Source organism: Magnolia sinica, chromosome 14 (assembly GCF_029962835.1).
Source record: "Magnolia sinica isolate HGM2019 chromosome 14, MsV1, whole genome shotgun sequence".
Lineage (NCBI taxonomy): Eukaryota > Viridiplantae > Streptophyta > Magnoliopsida > Magnoliales > Magnoliaceae > Magnolia > Magnolia sinica.
The window spans coordinates 74,946,090-74,957,137 of NC_080586.1; the positions used below are offsets into that span (position 1 = coordinate 74,946,090).

General features: G+C 40.3%; 1 protein-coding gene across 1 annotated transcript; it reads right to left on the reverse strand.

Annotated features, from left to right (window-relative positions):
- Positions 1-3,961: 3,961 nt before the first annotated feature.
- On the reverse strand, positions 3,962-10,607 carry LOC131226227 (1-aminocyclopropane-1-carboxylate oxidase homolog 3-like). The gene is made up of 3 exons (XM_058222005.1): positions 10,052-10,607; positions 7,604-7,925; positions 3,962-4,408 (listed from the first exon to the last, which is right to left on the reverse strand). Exons 1-3 carry the CDS (start codon positions 10,570-10,572, stop codon positions 4,157-4,159), a joined length of 1,095 nt encoding a protein of 364 aa, XP_058077988.1. The 5' UTR covers positions 10,573-10,607; the 3' UTR covers positions 3,962-4,156.
- Between the last annotated feature and the right edge of the window lie 441 nt (positions 10,608-11,048).

An 11,048-nucleotide genomic window follows, 5' to 3' on the forward strand; every position in this document is an offset into this window, starting at 1 on the left:
ATATACATGACGATTTTCTCTTCAAAGGGAATCGATTGTGCATCCCCCAAAGTTCTCTGAGGGAGCAGATTATTCAAGAGCTACATGAAGGTGGCCTCGGTGGACACCTGGGGCGAGACAAGACGCGAGCTCTTGTGGAAGAGTAGTGTTACTGGCCGCAATTAGTACGTGATGTGAGAAAAGCCGTATAACGTTGCCATGTTTGTCAGACCTCCAAGGGGCAATCTCAGAATACAGGCCTCTACACCCCGTTACCTGTGCCTAACGGTCCTTGGGAGGATTTATCAATGGACTTCGTGCTTGGTCTCCCATGAACACAATGCGGCATGGATTCGGTGTTCGTGGTGGTAGATCGTTTCTCTAAGATGACGCACTTTATCCCATGCAAGAAGACTCTCGATGCAACACACATGGCGAATCTATTTTTCAGGAAGGTCATACAGCTACACAGGGTCCCCAAGAATATGACTTCCAATCGTGACATGAAGTTCATTAGCCACTTTTAGCAGACTTTATGGAATCGATTCGATACACGACTTTAATTCAGCAGTGCTTACCACCCACAGACTGATGGGCAGACCGAAGTTGTGAATCGCACGTTGGGAAACCTCCTTCGCTGTATTTCAGGAGAAAAACTGAAGCAGTAGGATTTGTTCTTGTCTCAAGCAGAGTTTGCATTCAATAATATGGTGAACCGCTCGACAGGGAGATCACCGTTCTAGATTATCTCCGGACGAATGCCTCGCCACACACTTGACTTAGTCCCTCTGCCCAAGCACCCAGGCACGAGCATTGCCGTAGAACATATGGCAGACAAGATCATGAGCATCCATGCAGAAGTGCAGACCAAGCTACATGCCTCGAATGAGAAGTATAAGGAACAAGCGGACAAGCATCGGCGACAAAAAGTGTTCGAGGTGGGCGACCGCGTTATGATCCATCTGCGCAAAGAGAGATTTCTGATCGGGACGTACAACAAGTTGAAAAATAAGAAGATTGGACCGGTACCAATCATCCGAAAGATCAATGACAACGCTTATGTTGTTGATCCCCCAGATGACATGGCAATCTCACGGACTTTCAATGTCACGGACCTAACCGAGTATCATGAACCAGAGCATGACGAGAACTCGAGGACGAGTTCTTTTGAAGTGGAGGAGACTGATGTAGAGCGGGTCGCAGACAATTACATGGCCAAGATGGATCAGAAAAGGCCTGGTCGACGACAGAAGTGATCCAGACCATCGAACCTTAAATCGGGCGTATCTTACAATCCGAAATGAGTTATCTGACGTAAAATATATGATTTTGGAGTAGAACGAGCTACTGAAGCCAACCAACCCGCTACGTCGGGTTGCACAGCCCGAAATTGCGAAAAACCCCTGAATCGACGATCGTTTCCCTATTTTAATTTCGTTTTTACTATAAATAGTAAGTTTTAGTTTGATTATAACTCTTCATCCCCGGGGCTTTAGGAGTTGCGCCCAACGCGAAAAGAGCTTAGAATAATTAGGAGAACGGTTTGGTGAAGCCAAATAGGACACTTACTATTTTTGGCCGAAAACCTTGCGCACTAGTAGACATCACGACCGTCTATAAATAGTAAGTTTACTATTTATAGTAAGTCGCGAATTCTAGGAGTTTGAGTTGTAGTTTGATTCTAATTTCTTTCACATTGTTTGGTACCCCTATTTAAAGGGTTGTGAACTTGTTTTTATTCATGAATTAATCAATTTCGAATTTCTTAGAATTTATTTCTATTTTCTGCTTTCTTTCCTCGTAGATTTGAGAAGTCTCTGTGAGGAGTCCAGAGAAGCTCCGTGGATTCAGAGTAGTTATCCTCATCACGTTCATCCCTGCGTCACATTACTAGCATCTCCAGATGAAAAGGCCTCAAACTTTGTCTCAGTATCAATATCTCCAGAAACCATTTGAAGGTTTATTGTCCCTCAATCCAGTACTTGAAGCTATGAACCTGAGGAAAAAAAAAATCGCTCTGATGCCAACTAAGGTAGTGGCTTTGACACCGATTGTCGTAGCCGGTGCATGGTGGAAGGGAGTGGTCATTGTCTTCATTCTATTTCATAAACCTTGAGTCCACAGGGTATAAGAATAAAAAGTGAATATTATTGAGAATGATAAATAACATTTGTTTACAAAGTAATTGGTATAACTTGCGTAATCCCTAAGATGTAAATTAATCACTAAGCTATAAAATAATCGCCTCGAAGTAATAATTTTTTTAAAATAATAAACTTTTTAAAAATAGTAAATGACATCTAAACTAAATCAAACTTTTGACATGACTTAAACGAGTACTTTTAAACACAATTGGACTTCTTCGAACCCTTGAACACAATAGTAACAGCAAAAATCCATAACCTATTAAAAATAGTAAATCTAGACTTAAAATTCATAACTAATCCCTCATACTTTGAAAAACCATTCAAGGGTAATTGATATATATATATATATATATATATATATATATATATATATATATATATATATATATATATATATATATAAATATATGTTCCTGTTCCTTTTGAGATGAGACTATTCCTTGCCCATACATGCACAAAATAGATAACTGATCGCGAAGTTATTGTGGGAGGTTATAGTTTGTGCTAGACCTTGGAATGAACTTATTTTGTCCTCCATTAGCATTTAAGCCAGCGACTATCCTGCTATGTATCATTAGTGCTACAACACTTGGTCCATTAGATCATTTCCCTAATATCATTCTAAGGTTGCAACCCGGTGGTGGAAACTAACCACCACATGGTAATTTGGTAGGATGGCAAAGCCCAATTAATGTGTATTAGAGATCATGTTTTTTGTTTAAAAAGATACCCTACCGAAGAGAAATATCTAATACATAATTACAAATGAGAAATGCTCCGATGAGCACTATTAAGTAATATTTCTACTTGCAGCAATTTACATCATTACTGTTTACTTTTGGTTGGATATTGCTTGCGCTCAAATCATGGTAATCCTATGGAATCACTGCATGACACGAATTAACGGAGGTGTGTTGAAGTGGTATACTTTCGTAGGCAGCATCATAATGTAAGTGCTATATCCACACTGTCCATCTCTCTTGCATGCATGACCATTTAATAGAATGGGACAAAAAATGAGACAGGTCCAAAGAAGACATGGACCACACCATAACTAGCATGGTGATTAAACGCCTGCCATTGAAAACTTCTTGGGATCATACAAGTGTTGGCTCTAGCTCATTTTTTGGGGACACGTCCTAAGATGATTTTGCAAAATGGATGCCCGAAATGGATATAATACGTATTGACATCATCACATCTAAGTGTATCTAGCAAGCCAAATTACTTTACACGTGAAAGTGGAAACAAGTATTATATACCATTACTACTTTGTTTTCCTTTTAAGTACAGTAATAATGATAATCAATGCTTTTGCACCACGCATTACGTTACAGTGCATTACTGCTGTAATCACTAATCCAAACATGCCCTTAGTCCAGTCATTGATTTGAACAGTCCATGTAGTTCAAAATACATTTATGGGCTATCACCAGAAAATCACACAGCTCAGTTGATCCAAACCATGCTTGGTTTGGTTTTATTTTCTGTAGCCATCCATTTTCCAAGCCATGGATGGGTGGTTATGATTGCCTAACAAAAGTGATTCTTTAGAATCCTAAGCAATCCATGATTGTCCCTAATAAATAGATGGATCAAATTGTTTCTTAGACCTATTTTTCTATAAATGAGCTTAACTGTCCACATTTAAGGCCATTGGTCAAATGTTCAATTTTGTTAGATTAGTGTGATGCTTTCATGGTACTTATCGTTAATGAACAGTGTCGATCCGTTGATTGGACTACCTAACTCTCTCAATGCGACTATGAGCACTGTAAATTATAGTAGCATTGGAGAAATTTTCAATTATGATTAACCAAGATGAGATGAACTCATGTTTAAGTGGCACCCGAACAGGCCCTTACTATATTAAGTTACATCCAATCGATATATACTTAGTGTGTTATAGATTTCAGCCTGCATCCAATGCATTTTCTTCACCAATATATCATTATACACAGAACATTTTGAAGTTCATGGTTTGGAAATGATCATGACAACATCCCTTATATTCATTCTATCTGCCTGCATCACAGCTTGAAATGGTCAAGGGCAGAGTTCCCATCAAGTCCTTTGGTATAGTAGTGTGTAAGAAAGTCTTTTATCAGGGTTTCTCTGTATATTGGGGGGTTCTCGTCCGATAGCAGCTCCTTGACTGGACCATACATCCTGGTAGACGTGTGGAAATGTGTGGTGAAAAAGCATGCCACAGATACCCTTGCGCTGGCATGGCTGGCTAGCACCCTGTGCTCGACGCTCTTTAGCTTGCCATTGGAGATAAGCTGCATCAAGGTGACGAAACAACCAGAAGATCATGTTAGATGTATCATAATTAAACATTGAAATTTCCCTCTCAAAAAATGCTAGCCCCTCTTACGCACACGTCCATGCATAGCCAAGCACATGCCTGTGTACGCACACGCACACAAATAAATTGGAGATTGTAGATCAAGAAGGAATACACATAATTGAAGAATGTGTTTGTATTCAATGAAACTCCGGCATGTTTTGTGCTATCTCATATTAGCATTTGTAGGCATCAGAAATGCTTCCAGTTTTCAGCATTTGTTTCTTAGTAATTATGGTAGACTCCGATGATGTGATCTGCTTGTCGACATGTTGCCGTCGATCTCCTGATTATTGCATGGCCTAACCATGATCAGTTCATTGAAACAAAGGTCTTCATTGTAGCTTACAGGTGGTATCATTCGCTCTTATTTCAAACTACTTTCCAATTAGGAAGTATTAATGCTCCTTTGGGTGCATTTGACTGCACCAAATATCATTCAATTTCATGATATTTTGCACCAAGTTAGACAAATTACCAATGAATTTTGATACTTGTTGCAACCTTAATTACAATTACAATCACCCAATGGATTAAGAAGAAGAAGAAGAAGAAGACCATCTCCTTTGTAAGACACCAATCTTTTACACAAAACCAAATTTATATCTTGGTTAAGGTAAATTACAATTCTTCCAATTAACCCCTCCTAATTTCTAGACATTTGTCATGAAACTATGCCTTCTTCATTTCTTGAGGTCACTCATTCTACATCTATACCATAATTAAAAGGAAAAACAATAAAATCCCAAGTCCCAACTTTTCTAAAATTGTGTAGAAGCATGAGATTGCAATACTTACACTAATAATTCTAAAACAATAGCAGTCACCTTAAATACAGAGGAAATGTGTTTTGAGGCTGAAAAATGGTTTACTTGGGAGTTTGAACTGGGCAAAGGAGGAAGTGATCTTCTAAATTGAACACTCAAGGGTTCAAAGGGGTCAAAGTTACAGGCCAACCAAAGGAGCAAATGCTTAGAACATCAAACTACATCAATGTTCTGGAGTGTCTGCAAGAAGAAATTTTTATTATATATGCAATTTTAAGTACATGTAAATTTTATTTGGTACAAAAATTAATTTTAAAAATGAAATATGTATTAAAGTATATCATATGTGGTTACTTTTGCAAACATTCCAAGGGGCTAAGTGGTTAGAAGGGAAGAGTTTTGCCTTCTCGTGGGTGCACTGGGTGGGCAATGGGTAGTAGGGTTGCTATGGAACCTTGGGCACATTCTTTGGTGTACTTCACATCTGTGTGCATCCTCACGGAGGAACTTAAAAAGGACCTTACAGTTTCAACACACAATTCAAACCCATCGAAGACATTGTGCAACTGGATGTGTAGAAGGGTCTAGCCATGGGTTTGACCCACTAGTGCATAGAGGTGCAGATCAGGAGTCCAACTGATGCCAACCCGATTTGTTGGAATAAGCAACACGTGTAGCAGAGAACCACAACGAGAAAGGGCACCAATCAGAGACGAACCAGAGGCTTGTGGATGGCCGAAATAGAGGGACCCATATGATGATTAAGTCTCAGCCCTCTCACACAGACACGAGCTGAGAAAAGTCAGAAATTTTATTCCAACAATCATTAGCCCTTAGTCCATTGCATTCTTGCCCTCTAAAATCATTCATTGAAGAGTGTTTTTTAGCATATCAATGTTTGATCCTTGGAGATCAGTTCTACACTTAGATGTGCAAATCTTGGTTTTAAAATATCCAGAGTTACGAGTTCATTGTATCCTGAAGATGAACTGTGATTTCCTTCTTTTACATTTATTGGAATATCCAAAAGGACAACAAAATCTATCTTAAAATATTAATTACTTAATATTTGAAGCCACAAATCTATCATTTTCCTTATCTCAAATCTCCTTAATTCCTCCATTATATGCTACCTCTTCTTCAGAACAGGTGGGACACACAAAGTCCTAATTAGATGTTTAATGTGGCTTTCACATTTTAATTTAAATACAAAATGTCTCATTATCATGGGGGACCTCATCAGTATAGACTTACTTATAGGTCTTGTAACCATGTGAATCAATGCATTATCACGTTTTAGAACAATTCTCATTGTTAGTCTACAATTGTGAAGTGAATGCTGGAAGAGATCAGAGCAAATGGATTTGCCACAATGCCATGTGCATACGATGGAAGGAGAACTCGCCTGAAAGAGAAAATATGCATTAGTCAATGGAGATATGAGGATATGGCCTATCATATAATGAGGTGTTGTGCTTTTATAATAGAAAAATAAATAGTTTATTTTTAAAAAGTACATATACTTATTATATATGTGTGTGTGTGCGCGCGCGTGTGTGTGTATGTTTTTTTTTAAAATACTCATTAGAAATTAGTGGTAAGATGAGGGGTTTCGCTCCTATGACCAGGGTTCAAATCTCCATATGGACGGTAGAGCGCTCAGACGTGCAGGGCTTGGGTTGTAGGGCTGCAATTGGAAGTGAACCAGGGTCCAGTCTGATGTTTGAGCCACTGGTGCTTAAGGTTTTAAGCTTAGTGCTGATTGAGAGTGATTGTGACAAGCTTGTACATGTGGCATTGGTGCCACATGTCGCATATATGGCAGCAGTTGTGATGACTAGGACCTGGGTTACATGTGGCAACAGTTTTATGCTATTGCTCTTCAAGAGGAGGCACACGAGTCATCTCCCAGATCAAGCCATGAGGCACATGAGTCATCTCCCGAATCAAGCCATCTATAGTCCAGTGATCTTAAATCTGCTCTCTTGCTGTGTCTTTTATGGAACATTTCAAAAAGCATATCACTGTGAAAACTAGAGAATTGTTCAACAATTAAATATTCAATTTTTCATGTTAAAATTCATATTTGTGAGTTCATTGTATCGTGAAGACAATTTGTCATTTTTCTTCTTTTGCACTTGTTGGAATCTCCGGAAAAACGGCAGCAAACATGTTAAAATTCAGATTTGAACCCACAAATCTTTTTTTTTTTCATCTCATTTCTTCCTTTCCTCTATTGTACACTCTACTCCATTTCCAATATGAGGCATGTCTGATGAATGACCTATGCTACTGAAATGCCCAACCACGCACATAGCATACTAATGTAGGAAACATAACTAGCAACATATGGTAAAACATACCTGTAGAAGATCTCCAATGTTTACTACAAGAGCTCCATGCACAGGTGGAACATCAACCCATTGATGCTGATTAAGAACTTGCAGGCCACCAATATGATCTTGGAGAAGGACGGTCAGGAAGTCCGAGTCAGAATGCTTGCTGGTGCCTAGGGTGATGTCTGGCTCTGGGCATGGTGGATAGTAGTGGGACACAAGAACATGGCCTTTAGTGCAATCCATGTCAAGGAGATGGTTTGGTTTCAGCCCAAGAGCTTCCGAAAGTAACTCGAATAAGGTATTCCCAAGTTTTGTTACATGCTTTGAGTACTCAAGTGTTATCTCCCTGTTGATGACGAAACAAGAACAAGTTATGCCTCTCTCTCAATCCATTCATTTGATGCGTCTCATCAAGGTGAAAGAATTACCCAAAAATCACAGCATTTTAAAAGTTAAGATGTCATACTATGTAAATTTAGAGATTTTTAGGTATAAATTTTATGGGGTGGCCCACCTGAGTGGTGAATCAGACATTTTCAGCAAATTTTTAGACAAGTTTGTCCTCGAATTTTTCAAGTAATTTCGATCTTGCCCTCTTCTCTTCCCTTTATAATCTCTCTAAGGTAGGCCCACATGATAAACGACTCATAGTGAAGGTAAGGCACCACATGATGAATGGTCCACATCAAGGTGGGCCCACATAATGCACGGTCACATCAAAGGTGAGACCCACATGATGGATGGTGGACATTGAATGTACGACCACATGATGGAAGGTTGACATCAAAGGTGGGCCCACATGATGAATGACCTATATTGATGGTTGGGGCGCACATGATGGATAGTCCATACCAAAGGTGGGACCCACATGATGTTTGCCCCACATCAAAATGTGGCCTACATGGACTATCCACATCAAGTGGGGCCCACATGATGGACAGTCCACAACAATAGTGGGACCCACATGATGGATGGTGGACATCAAAGGTGCAGCTCACACATGATGGATGGCCCAAATCAAAATGTGGCCCCTACATGATGGACTATCCACATCAAGTGGGCCCCACATGATAGATTATCTACAATAAAGGTGGGACCCACATGATGGATTGTGAACATCAAAAGTGGGCTTGCATGATGAACGACCCACATTGAAGGCAGGGCCTCACAGGATGAATGGTCCACATCATGGTAAGCCCACATAATGCACAATTCACATCAAAGGTGGGACCCATATGATGGATGGCCCACATCAAAGTGTGGCCTAGCATAATGGACTAAACACATCAAGTAGACCACACTTGATAGGCGGTCGACATCAAAGGTGGGACCCACATGATAGACGGTTGACATTTAAAGGTGGTCCCATGTGATGAACGACCCATATTGAAGGTGGGTCCCACACAATGAATGGTCCACATCAGGGTAGGTCCACATAATGGACGTAGTAGGCTTCACATAATGGATGACCCACATCAAAGTCTGGCCCCTTATGATGGATAGTCCACATGAAGTGGGCCCCGCCTAATGAACAGTCAACATCCAAGGTCTTGCATGAAGAACAACCCATGTCCAAAGTGGCCTAATATGATGGATGATCTACATAAAAGGTGTGCCCCACACGATAGATGGTGGATATCAAAAGTGGGCCCCAAATGATGGACATTCACTTCGAAGATGGGGCCCACACTATGGACTCCACGTGATAGGTGATGAGTAGTGGACATTGAGGGGGGCCCACATAAAGGACAATTAGCATTAACGAAGGGCCCCAATTGATGGATGATCTACATCAAGGTGGGCCCCACATAATGGACAGTCCACATCAAAAGTCAACCCCTAATGATGAATGGTCCACATCCAAGATGGGCCTCTGATGATTGATGACCCACTTTGAAGGTTTGGCTCACACAAGGGACAGTCCACATCGAAGGTGGGCTCCATACGATGGATGATCCACATCAATATAAGGCATAATGAATGGCCCAAATGTCTTAAAATATGAAGATTGTAGGCATCCATTCTTTTGTTATTTGGGCTACAGTCCATCTATAATGAGATCCACCAAAACAACCATCTAAATTGCTCTTATAGCGTAGTTGTTGTAATCTTTTAAAATGATGTCAACGAACCTTAAAAATAAAAAATAAAAATAAAAAAACCAACTCTTATTTGAAGGTTTTATTACCAAACATGTTTATTTCAAATAAGATCTCTTTTGGATTTGGAAAAGTAATTTTACCAAACGAGCTTATTTAAGAGTTAGAACAAAAAGAGCTTATTAGAGTGGCTCTTATTTGAAAATCTCCAATTGGATTAGAGCACATCAGATGCCAAACGAACCTAAAATGTGGGCAACTTACGTTTTAGGCGTCTACCAAACTCAGCCTAACAATTTAGGTATTTTGAAAATCTAATGATGGATCAATCCCAAAAATATTGAGGTGGAAAATGAAAGGTAGATAATCAAACCTGCAAACGACTGGCAATTCCTGAGGGTTGAGATGATCTGGAGCCATAGCACAGTACAAGCTGTCCCTCCAGTTCACCGCACGGGAATGATACAGATCGAAGTTGCTGTTGAACCTCACGTTCCTCCTGGTGTCACGTGAGTAGTATTCCATCTTAACATCCTTGGATTGCTCGTTGAATTCATGTACGCTTTTGATCATCTCCTCCATACAACTAAGTGGGACCCCATGATTTACCATCTGGAAGAAACCCCACGTCTCCGATGCCTGCCGGATCTCACCGATGATCTCCATCCGTCGATCGCCATGGACCCCTTTGAGATCGACGACTGGGACCGTTGGATGAGTGTGATCGGTGGGGAATTTCTTGGGGAGGTTCTCTGGTGCATGGATGAAGATTCTGGGGATCTTAGTCATGCCGGCATCAACGATGCCTTTGACGCCGGCTTTCGTTTCGTCGAATTCTTTCACCTCTTTGGCCCAGTCGTGATCTGACCCACTTCCGGTGCCTGTGACCGTCATCTTAGCCTCGGTAGGATACGGAATGAAGTGAGGGGTTGGAGTTGAATATGTACAGGAGATACGTTCCAATGCTCTCAGAGCACTGTAACTTATTGTGCTCCTATTTGAATCGGGACACAGACAGTCAAATTCATTGATCTAGACTGTCCATTAGGTTCAACGGTCATTTCATCGGCTACCATATAAACATCAGACTGATCTAATGCTTTTAACCATCTGATCGATAGCATCAAAAATTGACTGTCGAGATGTTATGCAAAAATGGGCCCAACTAACAATTCGATCCATGTATTCGTTAGAAGGATCAGTTTTGTTAGGCATTCCTAACCATTGCATCAATGGCATTGAAAAAGGATGGCTACAAAAAATAAGGATGATTTTCACTAGTAGCCTATGGATATGTTATAGACTTGATGGACAGTTCAGATCAATCCATGAATTTCCAAATGACACCCTCCAAAATAGGAACGTTGTAG

Coding starts and splice junctions, on each gene's coding strand:
- LOC131226227 (XM_058222005.1), bottom strand. CDS start 10,572: ATGACGGTCACAGGCACCGGAAGTGGGTCAGATCACGACTGGGCCAAA. Junction 7,926..10,051: donor GAATTGCCAGTCGTTTGCAG/GTTTGATTATCT, acceptor CGTCATCAACAG/GGAGATAACACTTGAGTACT. Junction 4,409..7,603: donor ACATTGGAGATCTTCTACAG/GTATGTTTTACC, acceptor ACCTTGATGCAG/CTTATCTCCAATGGCAAGCT.